The sequence below is a fragment of the Taeniopygia guttata genome, chromosome 11, assembly GCF_048771995.1.
Source record: "Taeniopygia guttata chromosome 11, bTaeGut7.mat, whole genome shotgun sequence".
Classification (NCBI taxonomy): Eukaryota; Metazoa; Chordata; class Aves; order Passeriformes; family Estrildidae; genus Taeniopygia; species Taeniopygia guttata.
In genome coordinates this window covers 18706619-18727669 of record NC_133036.1, presented here as the reverse complement: position 1 = coordinate 18727669, position 21051 = coordinate 18706619, and the positions used below count along the sequence as shown (strand labels likewise).

Here is a 21051-nt window from a genome sequence, read left to right as displayed (position 1 = left end):
AGGGGAATCTTAGATGCATGCAGGCTCATTCCCTGGGAATATACTTTCAGAAAGCTGCCATTCTGAGAGTGCTCTGACACGCTGCAGCTGAGTTTTGCCCGTGAGATGCTGCCAAGCACCATAAATGAATGCAGCTCAGAGATGGCAGGTTGCTTTTTTTTGCCAGACACAACAACAAAGTGTCAACCTCTGACAGTTTTTAAAACTAAGCTTCAAAAGAAATATCAAACCTTTTAGTTTTCTTTTTTTTTAGCCAGTCGGAGAAGAAATGCTCACAGGAGGACAGAGGATAGGGAAACTTGTGGAAGTGAAATCTGCCCCATGGGAGCGAGTCAGCACTACATCACTCTGGTTTTTGGTGATAAATACATTTGGGATTAGGTGATGTGGTCTTTATGGCATCAAATAAATGGGCAGTGGATCTGGTTCAGTCATCTGATGTGTGTGTGCACCACTGCAGTGGGATTGTAATTGCTGCTGGGAATGCACTGGATTTGGTGATAAGATCATAGTTAATAGGGTTTGGTTTTTTGCCATGGTATCTAAAAGTCCTTATGTACCTTGAATCCTCTGCAGAGAATTCCCTTTGTAAGTGGAAATGGGAACCTGGAAATGGGTGAATTGCCTGATATAACACAACAGAGCACAGTCTGTGAGCAGTAGGGCAAGACAGGAACAAATCACAGCAGCTTTGGATCCCAGTTCCACGGTCTCAACACCTCAGTACTGGTCAAATAAGTGCTGGTCTGCTGTGCTATAGCATAAGAGCTATAACTGCTTTACTAGGCTTTAGGCTCAAGAATATTAACAGAAACTAAAAAAAAAAAAAAAAAAAAAAAAAAAAAAAAAGGAAAAAGAAAAAGAAAAGGGGGAAAAACGTGGTACCTTTTCAATACCATGTAATAAATAAATGCTGCATTTTTTATAAGAAGGGAAAAGATTGTAGGAGACAATCTCTGTATGGTAGATGGGTTATAAAATAGCTTATTTGTTATTGCTTTCTACACTAGACTACATTTCTTTAGAGCAGATTTGCACTGGCAGTGTGGTGCAGGGTTTCCTTTGAAGCCATCTGGCCAGTGTTTGATCCCTTATAGCAGTAGGCTGATGAAGTCTTTGCCAGCACTTTGCAACATGAAAAACAACCAGGTTCACATTCACAGTCTAAACCACAACCATTTCAAGCAGAAGAAAAGGGAATATCATACTCATAAGACTCTACGAAGTGCCTTGCCTTGGCAGACAGGGAAACAGATATTTCTTTTTTTGTCCCAATAACTGCAGACCATCGTGAACCAGTCTGCAGGGAAGTTCTTTGTCTGGGGAAGTTCAGTTTAAGAAGACTCAGAGTATGTGAGTGCAGAAGGTTCAACCTCTCTTGAGTTGGCAGAACTTCCCTCACACACATAACAGAGCTTTCTTCTGCCTCAAAAGAGCACCAGCAAGCCACCTCACCTCTGCTACAGTCACCAGATTCTTTGCTCATTGTTTCTGCTGATACTGCCAGCTGAGAAGCAGATTAAATGGCTTCTAGCTTATAAGAGCAATAAGATGCAAATGGCAGGAAAATTACCTCCAAAATTATACAATGCTAGTTCATTTTCAACTGTTTCCATAGAAATTTTCCATTCTGGCAAATAAACGGTGCACTGTGCACTGGGACAGCATTATGGAAATGTACAGTGAGCATGGAGATGAGCATAGGAGTGTAGTTTGTGAGTAACAAGGTGTATGTGCTCTGAAAAAGTAATTTTCAGTCTAGCTGTAGTACTGGTGTTTGCTCTAAGGCTGCTGCAATATTTGCTGTGGCTCCCTTGTGCTGTCAGGGCCAGCAGCATCCCTGTGCCAGCCCTTCCCCACATCTCTCCTTCCTCCCTCTCCTCCCCATCACACCCTCAGTAAAGCAGAAAATAAAGAGGATGATAGAATAATGTTAGAAACTGGTCAATGAGGTAAGATGGAAATCTCTGGAAAATCTCAGTCAGATGAGTTTCAGGCTTGGTTATATTCATATTTGACTTTCAAATTTTGATACAATCAGGGTGCAAAGCCATTCTGTGTTTTCACCCTTTAGGAGCTTTTATAATATGGATCCTTTGAGATCTATTTTACATCTTTTTCAGCTCCCAGATGAGCATGTGGTCATATATATTAATCTTAAATATTCTAACTGAAAACTCTTAAAGGTTTGTGAATTCATTAATCATATGGCAAAAATGAAATAGTTTTTTTTCCTCACAGACTTATCTAGAAGATTACTAATACTTTCTCTAGTTTTTATGTGGCAAAATTTCCTATTAGAAAAATTTATGCCATTTTAAAATACCCTCTCTTGTGACTACAGTCCATAGAGCACAGAGTCCCAAGTACTGCCCAGCTATGGGGATGTGGTGCAGCTATTTACTGTGTCCCATGAGGTCCTTCCTGGTGCTCAGGACCTCACCCACCACCTGCTGTTCATCACCACAGTCCAGTCTGCAGCCCATGGACTGGCTGCTCTGTGGCTCAGGAGTTTATGTGGTGTTTGAAATCCACTTGAGATCTCTCAGGATATGCTGCGACCTTCAGCTCTTCTCTCAGTGTTGTTTTTGGTCCGAGCTGCTCCCTCGTGTCCTGCCCAAATGCAGCTCTCACAGCCCACGATCTCGGGGATCTCAGGAATGGTGGTGGCCGTGGCCAAGGCTGGAAGGGCTCCTTAGCCCCGCTGGCTCTGTCACTGCAGACCCTGACACTGAGTGAGCACACTCTATGCTCAAGAAGCCTCCTGCTACCACAAGCTGGACAGGGCCCTTCTCTTTTGAGCTTCTGTTGCCTTTTCTCCAACCTGGAAGTGAAACTCGAGATAATTTTAGTAAGGAGGTGTGGGTCTCAGATGCAGTCAAAGAGAGAAATGGAGAGTTTCTAGCCAGGCAGAAGCCTGGGAAAGAGCTGGGGAAGAATGTAAATAATTCTTTGTCTCTCTTGTTGTTCACGTGGTTTATAGTTTGTTGCAGCATTTTCAGAGAAAGAGGACATGAGTTATGAGATTTGAGCTACTCCAGTCTAGGCCTCAGATTTGGGCCTTGTGAGGCCTTCAAGCCTCTAATGCAGTTAGAAATTCAGAGCTTGTGGCGCAGATAGAAATAGTCTTAAGGTGTGATGGGGACCACTGGGCTGTCTGGGTGTGAATTAGTATAGGTTTCATAGTGTAAGGTGTAGACCATTGTAAGGAAAAGGTAAACAATGTTAGCCTACCAATCAGAGTGTCTTTGTTTCTGTAAACTATATGGAAGCTTATATAAACTACCATCTTATATTGAATAAAGAGAGAACATTTGATTAACCACATTGGTTCAGATCTGCGTTTGTCTTGTCCAGCTTCCCGTTTTTCTGAGATTCCCTGGCTTTTATAGTTAAGTTCTATCACTGTGCATCAGGCACTCTGCACCAATGGTGTGGGTGATTTCCACTTCAGGACCAATGGAATTGGTCCTCACAGAGCTCTGTATAAAAGAGCAGTGTATTTTGAATAAATGGGAGTTTTACTCTCAGCAGCCTTCTGAGTCAGTCTTCTCATTCCCATCCTGCCTCGACAGCAACAAGGAGGTATTATAAAAGAGGATCTTTATTTGAAGGCCTTCAGGAGCACTTATGGAAAGTTGCCCACAAAAGCTCGCCCCCACAGGGATGAGTACATATTTATAGGTTTTAGGAAATTAGTATAATTGATAAAAAGCACCAGTTAGGAGGACAAGGGGTGATTCAATTCCTCCCCCAGGTCAAGCCCCTCTCTGGAGTCCCCCCCTCAGCAGTAGCTGTGCTTTGTCCATGAAATGGATCTGGAAGAGTTGTTCTTGACCTTGGTTCCCAGGAAGAACCAAGATAGGAGGGGGGCCTTGTACCCCCTGGGGCTTGGAGCTCTGGAATTTGATTTGTCTTTCTGCCTAGGGAAAGGCCATGGAAAATTACTGGGAAAACTAGCTGCTAGTGCAATAGGCTACAGAGCTATAAATATATGTGCAAAAATACAGAGAATATATAAAAGAAAAAAAAGGCAAACTCAAACCAGCATCAGTTTCAGGACCAGCACAGTGGTGGAGTGGCTAAATATTGTGTTACTGTAAAGTTCTTTTTCATGTTTAATATCTTGTTACAGACAGGAGATTTATGCATTAGCATTAGGATGAGGATATATGTATTAAATTTTTCTTGTGCACTGTGTGCAAATGTGCTTGACTTAGAACAAATCCTTTAGTATGTCTGTTTAAGGATAATGGATGATTATTGCAGAAGGCAAGTTTTATATAATGAAATCATAGAGATGTAAAATGGTTTGGGGTGGAAGGGAACCTTGAAGATCTTCCAGCTTGAGATCCACTGCCCTGGGCTGGGGACATCTTTCACTAGTTCAGGCTGTTCAAAGCCATTCTGGCCTCGAACACTTCCAGGGATGAAGCATCCACAGATTCTCTGATCAACCTGTGGCAATGCCTCCCAGGGAAGAATTTCCTCCTTGCATCTGATCCAACTCCATCCTCTTCCAATTTGAAACCATTCCTTCTTGTCTTTTTGTCCCAGGCCCTTGTCCCAAGTCCCTCTTCAGCTCTCTTGGAGCTCCTTTAGGTCCTGGAAGGGGCTCTAAGGTCTCTCTGGAGCCTTCTCTTCTCCAGGTGAGCACCCCCACCTCTCCCAGCCTGCCTCCAGAGGGGCTCCAGCCCTTGGAGCACTCCATGGCCTCCTCTGGACTCTCTCCAGCAGCTCCATGTCCCTCCTGTGCTGGGGGCCCCAGAGCTCTGCAGGTGGGGTCTCACCTGTGCGGGGCGGAGGGGCAGAATCACCTTCCTTGACATTCTGCCAACACTGATGTCCAGCCCAGGACAGGGTTGGCTTTCTGGGTTGCCAGTGCAGGTCATGTTGAGCTTCTCAGCCACTAAGACCCCCAAGTCCTTCTCCTGCTCTCAATCCCCTCTCTGCCCAGCCTGTATTTGGGCACTGATACATGTGCAGGGGCATATATAATTATACTGGGAGAATTCTTACAGTAACCTTGTGTTCCTCTATGGGGTATAACCATAGCACTTAGTTTTTACCCTGAGTTCCTCCAGTAAGAGCACTTTTCATACACACAAAGAAAACAACTGTTCTAAGTGAAGTTACTGTCTATATAACAACCACAGGAATATCTACTTTATTTCATATATTGCTTTGGGAAATCTGTTCTGCCCACCCCAAATGGCTGTCTGTCTTAAATATATCTGCTCAGAGTGATGTGTGTTATATAAATAAACTACACAGGCAGCATGTTTGTCAATCAGCAAAAAAGGCCCTATGCCCCCTATCCCAGGCACATGTACTTGGTAAGCATTGGTTTCCAACAGATAAATGTAATCAAGGTTTATATGCTCACAGAAGCCAACAGGATGGGATTTTTTCACTTGGAAGATCAGAAGAAAATTGTAACTAATGTTGTGGAAAATTACTTTGATATTGCTTTCTCAGTACAGCATCACAATTAGGTAGCAATGTGAAGCACAGGGAAAGAATAAATGAATAGTAACAAATCAACACAAACAGCTACTGTCAGGAGTACTTTGCTCAGTGAAAGTAATGTAAGCATTACTTAAAGTTTTATGACTGTGGATTTTATACTGGTTTAAGTAGTACATCAAGGTCTCACTGTCATGCTTGTTAGGACTTAAACAATCAAGAACAATTTCTGAAATAGACAGATAAAACTGAAGTACCAAAGTATTTTTATTAATCTTGTTTCATAAGTTGTTCTATCCTAAATTAAAGATGACTGAACATACTAACAATGAAAAATGTCCTTTTGGACAATGCAAAGGCTCCTATGCTGCTTTTTGGTGGAAAATGATTGTTACCAACTTCTCTCCAGCCCCGCTGATTCCAGCATCTGGCAAATGTGTTTTACTACACAGGAAATACAAAAGCAAAGGCTAATCCAGTAAAGCTTTTCCATGCAGAATCTGTTGTCCTAAGTAGCTTAATGATACGTGCACTTGTTCAATTCTCTCGAGAGAGCAATCAGGCAAGCAAATTATAGCAATATCCCATCTCCATTAGAGCCAGGCCCCTTTATGGAGAAACATTCTGAGCACAGCCAGGGAAGGATCCTTCTCAGCACGCCAGAAACATCGCCTGTGATTGACAGATTTTCACAAGAGCCTGTCTAGGAAGAAAATATGCCAGCCTGTATTTTTAAATGAAATTAATGGATATTTTTTCCTATGTTCTTTAGGTCACCTAATATGTTTTAGTGATAACTGGTATCATTTTCAAAAGTAGTTGAAATGAGAAGTTTCTCAGTCCACTGGGAGTTGAAAGCACTTAACACACATGAAAATCAGCCAAACAGAAATAAAAGTAATTGTATTGAGCACCATTACTCAAGGGTACAGTCTGGTTCCTATTAACATAAATAGTAATTGAATGTGAGAATTGAGGAATTGATTACACACCTTTGGCAGTAACAGCATCGTTGGCATGTTTGTGTTTTAGGTATCAGAGCAATCGAGCACATTGCAGAGTGAGTTTCCTTGCCAGGGGGAGGAGCTCTGTTCAAACTTGCTTTTATTTAAATATGCTTAGGTGTTTCCTTCTCCAGTTACACTGCTCTCAAAAATCACTTCCCAGTGTACTACAATCAGCAGTCAGCATTCAAGAGGTTTATGGCAGAGAACAGGTCAAGAAGAGGGACAGACAGCAAAAAAAGTAGAAAAGAAATTGCACTGGTTTTGAGACCACACTAGAAAATCTTCTCTTTCAGGAGCAAAGAATTTCAATGTCAAGTTACACATGCTTAGAGGCCTTACAGTACTGATTGTATTTGCTGTCCATATATCTTTCCCCCATGCCTAAACTACTGGCCACTTTCAGTCAAATATAGCCAATACCTCTGTTTTAATCTATGAACTCTTTTGCATCTAAGCATACAAAAATAAATTGCAAAAGCACTGAAGGAACCAGTCAATTCCCTGCTTTGCACTACACTAAAGATTCATTACTTCTATAGTTTCAGATGAGTGGCTGCTTTCAAAATTGGTGTGTGCGCAGTTGGACTAAATAAACAACATATTAAAGTAGATTGTTTAGTGACATGGAAACAAGCACTTAACAAACCTAGACACAGAAATTAGCAATTAATGTAATTATTTAAGAGTTCCCTGTGTTACAGTTCAGCTTATTTAAAAATGTTAGCAATGATTTTAAATAGACACAGTTGTGACACAGATGTCAAATGAATAAACGTTTTATGAAGCATTTGTTTAGTCAAGGGACAATTTCAGTGCAAATAAGAGCAAACACAGGGACCAAACCCCAGAACACGGTGGCATTATCCTGGATGAGAGTAACTGCACTGGCATTTGTCTAGGCTCTAAAGCAGCCTTCATTACAGCCACAGTCAAAGAGAACTGATCTTTGGTCCTTTCATACTTTCATGCCTGCCTTTTAAAGGAAACTACTATTTCAGTCCACAATTTTCTAGTTCTCCCATCTCTGTGGCCTTTGTGACTCTTCACAGGTTCAAGTTAGTAGTGCAGGAAGACGACATGAATATGAATAATTGTTATGAAAGGTTTAATTCAAGTTAGGCAGATTAAGTGAATGCATCCTAAAGTATTTAAAGTTTCTGATGCGACTCATTCATACATCTCTTATTTTGCATCTCATGACACACTGAATACCACATGCAAGTAAATTCAGAGGTGTGCGTTTCCGGGAACAGAACTTGTGATGAAATCTCTCATTTTCACATTTAGAGTGATATTGTTGGTAGTAAAAGTTGGTCTCCACTTTAGCAGAAACTTAGCTCCACTCAGGTGGACCCTATGCACGTAGGAAAGGTCATTGTATAATCAATTAATTAGTTCTTGGAACTGTTTTTTTTTTGGTTTTTTTTGGTTTTTAAAGAAATTGATAATTACTTTCAAGGTAGCCTTCATTAAGAATGACACACCTTTCTTGAGGTATCCTCTGTGAAATATGTAAAATACATTGAGAATATAAGTACAAAATATTGACCATGAAAGGGCAGGTGATTCAAATAGAAACAGGAATGCTAACCTGGTGTCTGCTGATGAACTATTTCTTCTGGATCCTGTAGGTGAATGAAGACAACGAGCCCAACTGCTCCAAACAGCAAGATGAAGGAGAACATACATGTCAGCCTCATAATTACTGTTCTCAGATCAATCCAGTTCTGACCCAGGAAAAGAACTGCATGTGATCTCCAGGGCACTCTTCACTCATAGTCTTCGTCCTCTCATCTGGAATTCTGGTGTAATATGTCTACAAAAAATAAAAAATCAAATCCCTAAAATTTAGCATAGAGGGCATTTATTTTCCCAATGCAAATTAGTAGACTTAAGTTCTCATTTAAACCAAATAACTGATTTCTCTAGTATTTATTTTGTACAGTTAATTGCAGTCATACAGTACATTTCTGTCCCATCATTTTGTCTTTAATTTTATGGCCTTTTTTAACATGTAGAAAAGATGATGTAGTATATAGTTAAAAATTGCATTTTGGGAAAAAAATGTTATGCCATGACTGCAATTTTCAGAGAAATCCCTCTCAATAGTTTGCTTAGAATGTGTCACTTTTATTTTTATTTCTCACTGATTAAACAATATGAAAACCATAAAGGGGGAGAATGTGTGGGGAACAATCATGAAAGCTGCACCTTCGTGCCAAACACAGAACTGGCAGCTGCTGCTTCACCTCTGAGAAGAAACAGTCACTCTCAAACCAACCCCCACAGGTCACACACTGAAGAAGCTCTGCAGACAAATTGATTTCTGAGGCAAATCCTGGTCACAGTGCTTGGATCAAACATGAAGGAAGAGGGTGGGCAGCAAGAGGAATCTGTGCAGGAGCCGCAGGAGCGCTGCCTCTCCTCCCCTGGGGCTCCCTGAGAGCTCCTGGGTCTGTTCTGCAAATCCTCGCTGCTGGCTCTGGCATTTGCTGCTGCTGCAGTCCCAGAGCAGCCCTGGTCCCACATGGGCTGTGGTGTGTTTTCCTAAACCCCTCACTGAGCACAGCCCTGAGCCTTTAAGCCCATGAAAAGTCCTGCTGGAACCAGCATCTCTCCTCGTATGATACTAAGAAGTGAAAAAGTGAAGGAATGGGAACCAGGGAGGAAAACTACCACCAAGGCCACATGTCTTTATTAATTAAAGTGAGTACTTCTGCCACAGAGCTGTGCCAATCCTGCATTTTTCAGTAACACAAGGAAAGGTGCATTAGAGCACAGGCAGTGGAACTGGTTCCCAAAATGTAACTGGATTTCTCAGTAGCAGATTATTGAACACAAGGGCTCAGCTGGAGGTCAGCAACAGGCTGCAGGAGTAGCAATCATTTTGCTTTTCCCATATTTTTACTGCAAATTTGGCCTGCTCAAAAGGAAAGTTTTTGAAGCTGGTCTTTGTTTACAAAGGGGATTTTAAATACAGAAGGACTGTGTAACATCTGTTTGCAGGAAGGATGGGGCGTGGAGAGGTGATGATTCAAAGTAGTTATGTCAGGAAAAGTCTTTTAAAGATTTGTTCTTAATGTGCCTGGAATATTTGGTGTTGTGGCAACCTGTATGCTTTTTGTGGTTTCCTTAACAAGTTTTTAATTTTCTGTAGTGTACTGGCATTTTACATTTCTAAAATGCATCAAAGAAGAACATGAGGTGTGAAAGATGAAGTCATTCTGTAACTCTGACTGATAAGGTTATTAACATTATTTAGTGGCAACTATATTTATTCAGTGTGTAAAGCAGCCAGAGGTCCAGACCAGGAACACTGAAGGATGCTTGTATCTTAAATGAATGCAGAGCACTACATTCCCTCTATGCATAAGCAAATTCAGCTTTATTCTCTGTTCAAATTAAGGCAGTCAGTAATTGTGTATTCTTTTTTTCACCTTAAGCTTTTCTCATACCTTTAAAAGTAAAACTAAAATAAAACATTGCTGAGTTTTTCTGCACTAGCAAAGCCAGGTTGTTAGAAGCCCTTGTGCAGGTCCATCTGTGCTTTTTGTGAATCTAGTATGGATGGACATTTGCATTTACTGTATATATTTACCTTTAAATGCCAAATGCTCTAAAGCACCAGGGGAGTCAGATTAGCCTTCAAGTAACTGTGCTCCACTTCCAACCACTGCTGTTATGAGCAACAGGAACACAACCCACCCTCTCTGGTCACTGCAGTATTTGTTTGGCTGCATAGGCAGGGGTTCCTTGAATGGGCACTTCCAGCCAAATCCAATGGTGGCAAGACCAGAACATCACCAAAATCACACCATCCTTTGGTAAATCTGTCCAATCAGAGCTTTCTAAGAATTGTATTTGGCTTCCTAACATACAGGATTTCCTTTTTGTCACCTGTTTATGCTCTCTGCATGCCCATGGGGAGGAGGAAGCTACACCAGGCACAAGGCAGGTGCCCTGCCCGAGGTTTTTCAGCAGGGCCACGATGCTGCAGAGAGCTGGAGGGGTCCCAGTCTGGCAGCCTTGGTGCTGCCCCTCCCTGTGGGAATGCCCCCAGCTGGAGGGACACAGAGCTGGTGAGAAATGCAGAATCATCACCTGAGAGGGAGTGGCTGGAAAACATCCAGCCCCCAATAACAAGGGGTTTATATTTGCTTAGTGTTGCATTCTAAGGTCTTTTTTTAAAATGAATTATACCCTTGAGCAAGTATGGGTTTCTAAAACAATTGTTATTATTAGCTTAAAATGTGAAACCATTTTCCCTGGATTTGATTTGTTGGAATGTTTTTCTTTGAAGTAGAGGCAGCATCAAGAAAGAAGATCCCTAGCCAGGTTTTAATTAGTGCAAGAAATGCTACAATAGCAGTTTTTAACAGTTAGAGTGTTTACATTATTCCACATCCTATAGAATAACTGTGTCCAGGAATACAAAATCTTTTAGGTTAGACATTACAGCCTCTTCAAGACACCTCAAGATACAACAGTAACAAATTTAGGTGAAAGCATATATTTGAAAGAATAAAAGGCCACATGTAATTGCACAACTAAAGAAAAAACTGCTGCTTGTTGCCTGTAGCCATTGCATGTTTCTGCAAGCACAGGAGTCCGAGAAAGAAAAAGAGAGATCCTCTTTCCTCTCAACAAAATGACTACCTCTCAACAACACACAAACATCAGAGATCTTTAAATTATGGGTCTAAACTTTCCTCTCCCTATTCTCCTGTAATTATTTTTCCAATCAGTTGACTTTAATTAAGGTGTCCTCTGTGAGCAAAGCTGGTGAATGGCCGGGGCTGGCTTATAGATGCTGAGCATGTGCTTCCCAAGCCCTCCCAGGCTGGTCCTTGAGTTACAGGAGCACAGGAACTCTGAAAGCAGTTAGCCCTGACTGATAAATGTGAACAAAGTATCCTCATTAAGGAAACATTTGAAAATACCCTTTACACTCCAATCACATCATTTTAAAGATGGATGAGGGAAAAAGCCTACAAAAAACCTAAGTGCAGCTTGACCTAAGAGTTTCATCAGGCAGTACTTCCTCAGGCATGTGATGGATGCTTTATGGGGGAGCTCTGGATTGACCCACCCAGTGTCCCAGCACCTGGGGGGCAGAATTTGGATTAATCCATACCCTTCAGCTTGCAATTTGCAGTCACATATTTTAACTGTGCTCCTCACAATGGGCAAAAACATATTTTTATAATTCTTAGCATTACCCAGAGTGCAAGCAGATAAGGTTGCAAGCAGCTTCCAATCTGAACTCCATTTTGAGCTGCCCTGAACCTATTAAACAGATGGAAAAAGATTCATTAGAATGTGCAATAATGAATTGAAACATCTAACTTCTAATTTATTCTTCCTTATTACATTCCTATGATGGATAAGACTCCTAGGTACCAATATCTGTTTTCCTAAGCTTTCCCATTATCATGCTATGTGACTGCCCTGCACTTGAAAGCAGCACAAGTAGGAGTGTGCAGGGATAGTAATTAGCACTCAGCACTTCCCAATTCAGACATTTATCAATCACTACAGTACTCCTATGAATTGTGAGGTGAGGAAGTATCAGCATCAGGTAGGAGAATGGGTGTTGGAACATTAATGCAAGACTGGTAAGGAAAAAGATGTACAGTTTTAGGTTAAAAATATTCCAAAGAAGTTTGTGGAAAATACTTGAATATTATAGCAAAATTTTCTGGCAGCAAATCTTTTCTTCACAAACACAGAAGCAGAACTAATTTCTCCCTGCTGCCAAGCAGTATTGAAAGACCCTGCAAAGATTTATTTAAATCTTCTGACAAAAGTGGCTCTGAAAGTAGTGCTAAGTAAGTCTGTTTTTGGCAATCTCTGCCTGGAGGCCTAATGACCAAACACTTTCACTGTGAGCAGTTTGCTGTTACAATACAGGATCAGTCCAAGGAAGAAAACACCTCTGCTGTTTGATCCCTAGTCTGAGGTGGGTCAGGCAGGCTGCACTCGGGTGGTGTCTGACAGCTCATGGCTATTTGTCCATCCACGAGTGGTGCAGACATGATATTCTCTCCTTTGTCTGCTGCCAACAGGCCAGGATGAAGAACAGCACTGACGAGATACAATCTGAGGGCACGGTGTAATCCTTAGGCAGAAACTCAGGAGCCAGCCTTTGGCCCATCCAGAACTGGATCTTTCCCTAACTACACTGCTGCATCAAAGGAAAGTAAAATAAAACCTTGCAGAGCAAAGTGGCAGGATAAGCTGTCCCTTTTTCCCCAGGAAAAGGCTTTTATCTTCAGGTGAGGTCAGTATGAGTGTAGCACATCTAAGACTGTCTTAGAAAAACATGGTATCAGGGTATGCAGCTCTCACAACACTGCCAACAGTTGCTTACGAGGAGCTTGGCCCTTTGCAGAGAGCAGCAGGGACAGAGGGTCCAAGGCTGTACAGCCCCTCCTTTCTCTCTCTGGCTGCTCACCTGCAGCCCCCCTGCCTGGCCCTCTTTGCAATTGGTGCTGCTGCGCTGTCACTCCGCTGCAGAGCTGCTGACCAGCCCAGATAAATCAGCCTGAAGATGAAAGGCACTGTGCCAAGGTGAGAGCAAAAGAGGGTTTTTCCTCTGTGGAACCAGGGGAAGGGAAGCTTCAAGGTGTGCCAGACACTGTAAAAGTGCAGGGCACTTTTATACTTTCTCTTCCTGAGGCTTCACTGCAAGGTGCCAAGGCAGCTGCCAGTGAATCAAGGAACACAGACTAATGCCAGCATCAGCATTGTATATTGTTGTCATATACATCAGCAAGTCAACAAAACACACACATTCTTTGCAAATCACGAAACCACTTATTGCTAAATTGGACAATCACAAACCAGCTGTGAATGAATGTAAGTTCACACATACATGGCAAACTTCATTTCTCATGCTGTGTGAGGTTTAGCTGCTCTTCCTGCAGCTGGGAGCAGGCTGGTGCCTCAGAGCAGAGCTGCTTATTCAAAGGAGACAGCAAGATGCAGGTGTCTTTTGGAATCAGGGATTCAGGAATCAGCACCTTGTGTGCTGGTGGATGACCAGTGCTGAGCAGCAGAGATCAGCTTGGATGCTGCAGTGGCTCTGGCTGTGCCATTCCTGGGAGGCAAACTGGGGTATCCCTCTGGTGCTGTGGAACTCTGCAAGGTGCCCCTGCCCACGTTCTGTGTACAGAGAGATGTGGCAGTGCATGGGCGTCTTACCCTTGATGTGCAGGGGTGTCTTACCCTTGATGGCCTGTCCCCAGCCAAAGCACCCACTGGTGGGATTGCCAGTTCAGAAAGAGATACTTTTGAATGCAGAAATGGTTTGCTAGTCAATATTTGCCTGACAGCAATAAAAACTACATGTTAAATTTCAGCACTCCTATAGTTGATCTGGAGAAGTTTAACTGGCAGCTGGGAAATGTGAGGATTTTTTTCTTCTTTTGGGTTTTTTTTGGGTGCCCTGAAAAGGCATCATAACGAAGCACTTCCTTTCTGCATTATTAAGATAATTTTACTTGTGTAATATAGTTAGAGACTGGGATAATTATACTGGGCAAATAGCTGAATTAAGAAAAAAGGAATATTATTACTACAAGAATATAGGAAAAAATTTACTGAAGTGATCTCTTCTAGACCCATTAGCTGCTTCTAGGAGGTGTGTGAACACAGCTACTTCTCACTCTGCAGCTGAGCCAAGCACATGTTTCCTTGCTTCAAAGCACTTGCAGAGACAACAGGGCCTTCAAAGACAGGGCACTGAGTTTTCCCATCGTTCAAGTGTCCAGTCTGTTTGACCCCTGGCTCCTAGATCAGGCTTATTGTAACATTTATAGTAACAAAGATTGGATTTGCAAACATTATTCATATTCACAAGCAAATTGAACTTTTTATAGGAGTTTTACAAAAGCAGAGATGGAGATACTAAAAGTCATCTGTCAGCATTTCTTGGACATAGGAAATGCAAATGACTCATAAGTATTATGCCCCAAATCCTCTAGCTTCTTTAGCATAGAAAGAAGTAGGAAACTACTAATCCTGTGGCTGCTTCCATTCATTAAATGTTCATCTTTGGGTACTGTATTTTCTATCACTGCATTCAGACTCATGTATCAATAGAACAAAAACTTCGATTTTCCCTGAGATTTGGGAAGGACAGATTTGTTTCCAGGTGGTATTTCAAATCAAAACATTTTGTCTGGCTTATATCAACTTCATATATAATCATGTTCTTCTTTGTGTAATAATAAAAATGACACATTTTGGAGAAAGGTGAAATACTAACTTTAAAGTTGAAACTGTTCAAAATATCCTGCTCCTGAAACATCCCCAAAACCCTCTTTTGAAAGATCTGGATTCAAATTTTCCCTTCCTGTGGGGAAAGAAATTAAAGTTACTTTGATGAAATCAACAGAGAAGTTGAGAGTTTCTCTAGCTCTGAAATCCTTTTAAATCAGGAATTAAATACTTGAGTGGACAGGGTGGCTCAGCCTGCTGTCCTCTGGAGCATGAGGAAGCCTCACCCAGGTGGCTCCAGTGGGTATCTCCTGAGCACTGCCAGATGCACAGAGCAGTTCAGCAGCTGGAATTCAGGAAGGGAATGCACAGCTGCCTTGTGTGACTTTGTGCAGTGCTACTTTACACTCTGCATTTTCCCAAGAGGAGAATCCTGCAGAGGCAGGAACTGGGGGAATTGGACCTACTGAGCTCGGGACCAGCCTGAGGAGCTGACAGCTCTTCCCCTGCTGCCTAAGCAGCCTCTCCTGCATCCCAGTGATCCTAGATGCACATGCTGAGCTGACCACCTCTGCTGCCTGCCACCAGTGCACACCAGCAGTGTGGCAGCAAATTAGGCAGAACTTATAGCCTATTAACAGCTCTATTCTCCAGTCACTGGTGTCATTACACATCTTGGCTTTCAGCATCTCTTCCAATTATGCAAAATGGGCAACTCTGGACAGGATAAGATCCCTGAAAACTACAGGAGCCTCTTTTGCTCACCTATACATCAATCCATTTACCCAAAAGAGTGTGGAAAGGAGGGTAAGAGGCTTTCTCTTACTCTGGTGGAAATTTGTTTTGTCAGGTATTAGTGGGTCCAGTTCTACTCTCCCACATACACCAGTGTTGTCCTTTGGACCCACACAGTGCTAGAAGGGATATTAAAGCCATATAATGTGCCAAAGCCTGAATTTCAGCATAATTGCAGAAAGCTGTGGTATTATTTCACGTGGCTGAAGTCAAGAGTGGTAGTGTATAACCCTTTTTTCCCACTCTAAAAGCCCTGGCAAATCTGCTAAAGCTGCTCCTCTCACTTCCATCACACATTGCAATAGGAAGCGGGTACTTCTGGTTTCCACTTTCATCTACAATTTAAGACCAAAAGGGACAGCACTCAGTAAACAACCAAAATAATCCTTTCAAAGTCAAGAAGATTTCTTTCCTATCTTTCTGGGTGCAAATTGTAGCAGGCGTGTTACTAATCTCCTCAGTGCTGCAGCAGGGCCAGCAAGTCAACACACACCTCTCCAAGATCCTCGAGGGCTTATAATTCTATCCCTAAACTAAAACATAATCTCAAAAGCAGTTTCCCCCGAAATGAAAAAAGTTTTTTACAGTGTTTTAAATGACCATCTCACAGGAACTGCACAGTGACAGTGTGAACAGTCAATGTCAATAATGAACTTGTTTAGATTTTTTCCACACTGGAGGGGAAGGCACACAACTTGCACAGCAGCACTGCCTGGCAGCAGGATTTATAGGCATGTTATCCACATCCAATACTACATACAGAAATATGCTGTGTGGAGAATGCTGAACTCCTGTAAAATGCAGCAGAAAAGTTCTAGTTATTTAGCTGCCCACTTGGTTCTCACTACAGCCCAGTTTGAAATGCTTCCCTTCCCTCCACTTGCCTCAATCTCTCTTCTATATAAAGTAACTCTCACATTTTCAGAGGGTTTTTTTTTATTATTGCATTGCCATATAACAGTTATATATATGATATTATACTCTTCTTCTGTTGTCTTGCTTCGTTTGTCTATTCCATAGGTTTCCTGGGTATTTCAAATGAAAATGCCTTCTTTCAGAAGTGCAATGCACCTGGAATAAGCTGGATTTCCAGGGGTACCAAACAAGTGATTACCCCAGACATCCTTCCTCCTTTGTATCAGTATGAAGCAAATATAAATTTTAATTTTTCCTTTATAAATTAATTTTTCTTTGCAGTTTTAAGTGTGTTATGATAAGGAGGAAAAGATGACAAAACTTAAAGATTCTATGAGCAGCTGATATATATGTATAGATGTGTATGTGTGTATAAAAAGTTAGTATGTTCCTTTCCACTGGGTAAGTTTTATTCCCATGCCACACCTCTTGATATGAGAATTTAAATAATTTTTTTAGCAATTATTTTGAGTGGTTTTATGTATATATATGTGTGGGGCCCTCTTCTTCAACATTATGGCTTAACTGTGCCATATATAATACAGTTCATGTAATACAGTGCAGGGGTTTATGATTCCCCTACGGTATTTCCTTTTCCTAAAGGATAAAAGTATCTGAAGTGGAGAAAATGTGTCTGGGAGTCATAAGCAGACCAAAAAAAAAAAAAAAAGGGAAAACTGAAATGGTCCCTGTAACCTAGAAATTAAAAACCTTTGTCACCAGTGAGGGTGGTTTTAATTGTGGAAACAAAATACACCACAATTTCTGCAAAAGCAGAAGGAAAACAAGCTCCTGACTCACACTGTGTGGGTTTGTGGTGATGTTCTTCTACAAGAAGAACAAAATAGACCTCCTAACCTTGAAATGGCCCATTTTGCTGTGGCTGTGGAGAGGGTTTCTTTATTGACTCTAGCACCTTCTGTAATGGTGTACATTTGACTGTTCTCAGCTAATACTGACTCTTAATCCTTCTAGTCATGATGAGTAATTTGTTTCTTATTGAAATTTGCTTTCTCCCTAATTAAAGATCTGTTTCTTCAAGGTGCTTTTTCACTTAGACTATGCCTGTATGTCAGAGCTGAGATATTTTCTCTTGTTCTTGACTTGGCCAGTTAAAACAAAGCAGTCAGATGAGAAGACATATTCTACAACTAAATCTACTTGGGAAACTGGCTTTTTTTGTCTTTAAAATGCCTTTTATATTTTGATTCCAAATGAAAATTTTACTCTAGAATAAAGCAAACTCAAAAAAATATTTGCATTTTACCTTGAAGTGCAATTTCTAAACAACAGGAAATGGAATTTTACATTTTTATTCAGTCATTGTGCTATTGAAGCATATAAAGGGAAGCTGCACTGAGTGCTGAAGGGGTTGCTGGCTGGGTGTGCAGAGACACAGCTGTGACATGCCACCATCTACTTGGGCTGGCCCACACTGACCCCTCCTGCTCATATGCCTTGTGGGACCAAGGGAAGATCTGCAAACTGAGAGATCTCCCAGGTGTGTATGAGGGAAGAGAAGGTTCTGGAAACTTTTCCATCAGTTTAAGGAGTGACATGGTTCTGTGTGGTGCTGAGTGAGGGCAGGTGCACGTGGAAGCTGGCAGGGCTGCAGAGAGGCAGAGCTGTACCATTTGGGGTAGAGAGTGCCAGCTGCACTCAGAGTGAGGGAATGTTTACTGGTGTTATACTGGAGCACTGCTTGCACAGGGCAGGGAACATTTGCTCCACCCTTACACCCCTTCATTTCCAAAAGTTTTGCCTTTTGCCAAATTGGGCTTTGGGGAAGGGGGGGAATCCCCCCTGCAAGTCCAGCACAGCCGTGCTTTGAACAGGAGGGCACAGCTGCTGCCAGAGCCAGGGAAGGATGGACACAGCTGTGCTCAGAAATGGGGCTGGTTCCTTAGCAGGTGCTGCACCAAGGGTAAGCCTGGGGGAGTGAGAAAGGAGCTGCAAGGTTGTCCAAAGGTCCTGTTTATGCAGGGGAGCAGACACCAGTAGGATGGTCACTGTACAAGGCACTTGGACTCCTACATGTGATACACTTCCAGTTTGTCCTTTTCTGCAAGCTACTCTGCACCAGAATTTCAGACACTCCACGCTTAGAGCAGCCAGAGGAAACACATCAATATCAGTGCAACGAGTCAGCATCTTAAACAGAATGCAATTTTTGATATTGAGCTGTAATGACAATCCTAATAGGCATGAAATCTCTTTAAAATCAGTTCTGTAATGCTGGTACAGTGGGAGAATAATATTGTTTGATTTGCTGTTATTCAGTTATTTTTAAGCATATTTTGTGTAATTTGTAATAAGAACAGATAAGGTAAATAGCTGCTAGGCATGCCTGTGTGCTGTGAACACCAGAGATCATTAAATGTCACCAGCAAACTTCCTGTGGTTCCACTGAAGCTCTGTAGGAATGGACGTACTCTATTGACTCCACACACTTGACATCAGTCTGGGTTTGTAACACCTTCCCTTCTCAGCTTCTGCTCTCAGTGAGGAGAAGGTAGACACGGCCTAAGAACTTCAGTCCTTTCCTCCCTCTTTTTGCTGTAGTGTGAACCAGCAGAATGGTGCCTGCTCTGGGAAATGGAACAACTGTCAGAGTATTTGTGACACAGAGAACTTCTCCTGGGGAGGGGAAACAGTCCCTGGCATGGCTCTCCCCAGCACCACTGCTCTGGCTGTACTGCTGAGACACCAGCATGTTGTCTGGGCCCAGACACTGCAGCAGGAAATCTAATATAAACCAGGGATCTTTTCCTGCTTGGTGTGGGCAGCCCTGTGCCACACAGGGTTATTCACCCCTTCCCTGTGCCTGTGGGCTGGCACTGATCAAGTTCTGGCTGAAGGCTCAGACAACATCAATTGCAATTGCAAACTGAAAACTCAAATTATCTGCATTTGGTACAGAAATCGAGGCATCCACATTCAAAAGAACCTGGAAGGAGCTAGATGGAAATCTGGTTGGAACTAGATGATCTTTAACGTCCCTTCCAACCCATTCTATGATTCTATGATTCTATGGCTGAAGATCAAAGTAATTATTATTAGTTTACTGTAATCACATTTAATGGTTCTGTAAAAGGTACCAATAGTATTGGGATTTGATTGTAGACAATGTTTTGTGCCTAATCCTTCTGTGCAATTTCCACTGAGAGCCGTCCCACATAAATATTTTTATTAAGCTATCCAAATTTAAAATCAAGACCTTAAAAATAAAATAGTTACTGACCTTTCAGCTCATTTATAATTGAAATCTGTTCTAATGTTGTTCACATAAATAATAGATAGCTGTTTTCACAGATCAATGCCTTCGCTCGCTTTATAAGAAACATTTTGAAGTAAAATTACTGTGCCTTTAAGTTTAATAGGAAAATTTGATGTGTTAGCAACTATGGGCTGATCTCTGTACATTTTTCAACTGTAAATTTCACTTTAAAATACAAACAATTATTAATATTGATTTGGACTAAAATAATATTGAATTTCAATATATTTTTGGCTCTTTTATGAATTACCCTGCACAGTCAGTATGATTATGATGAAAGAGTATTTGCACGCTCAATTTCTTTTCAGCAAGAAACCTTGAAGAGTGCTAGTTGTGTTCAGGCTGATAATGATAAACACATGCATTCAAGGAAAATCACACTACCTTAAAAATCTCTACTGAACCATAATAAATTAACATTTCATCCTATATATGCAGTTCTTTTACCAAGCTAGCTGAACTTTCATTATTAACAAATACCGAGCATTTAGAATGCAGCTCACTGCCTGAGCTCTGTTTTGGTTGTGCATCGCATGCAATTACAAAATGATGTCAATCCATCACTGCAATTTCCTGCAACTAAGCAAAGAGATGAATATATTCATGTCCTAGGATGCTATAAAACACCAATATATTTAAGTGCCATTAAACCCATGTTTCTGTGCTGTGGTTGGAATAAACATTTCATAGCTCTGGTGATAGAGGGATTTGAGCTTTTCTTCTGGTCTCAGCTCTCATTTCAAGGCCAGTTTGCTAATTGCTTGCTCAGGTACCCCAGCAGCTGTGCAGAGGCCTCATCTCTGGGACAGCCCTTCCCCATGGCCATGGCTGTGGCCAGCAGGGTCACTCCCACCGTGTCCTTGTCACACCCACAGCAGTGAGAGCCTGCCATGCGTGGGCAGAATCATCTCAAAAACAGCAACCCTGTTCCCCAGGGAGAGCAGGTGTATTGAACTAGGACAAAATGTCAAAGTGACATTTTTGTAGAAATAGATTTTCAGAAAAATTTAATTTCTTGAGCCCTGAAGTAGTGTTTTCATTGTGTGTGGCTGCTATACCTTGGAGAGCTGTGCAGCAAGCCTGGGAACTGGCAAAGGTTCACCAGGAAAGTGGAGGGCTCTGATCCTCCCCAGTTTGTCCTGCTCCTCTCCCTGTGCAGCTGGCACATGCCAGGAGGACAGAGAGCTGGGACTGCTCACCTCCAGCAGCCTGCCTGGGAAGCAGCTGTTGAACTCACTTTTTGCTCAAAGTGGGACTGGGGAGCATGTAGCAGGCAGCAGCTGGGCCAGTCTTTGTTTTGATTCTTCCAGGGAAAAATATATTTTTAAAAATTTTTCTTTTTTTCACATAGAAAACACTGGTTGTGCGAAA

At 41.9% G+C, this 21051-nt stretch overlaps 1 protein-coding gene across 5 annotated transcripts in view; it reads right to left on the bottom strand.

Moving 5' to 3' along the window:
- The window catches only part of CHST8 (carbohydrate sulfotransferase 8), a 182443-nt gene that overhangs the window by 131643 nt on the left and 29749 nt on the right, over nucleotides 1-21051 (bottom strand). For 3 of the 5 annotated variants that reach the window (XM_041718592.2, XM_072934539.1, XM_072934538.1), the window contains exon 2: nucleotides 8065-8289. In XM_041718592.2, the coding sequence (XP_041574526.2) occupies nucleotides 8065-8173 (109 nt within the window). In that variant the 5' untranslated portion in view covers nucleotides 8174-8289. Of the gene's footprint in view, nucleotides 1-8064; nucleotides 8290-21051 lie in introns of those variants that run through there. The other 2 variants (XM_072934540.1, XM_072934541.1) reach the window with 1 other exon arrangement.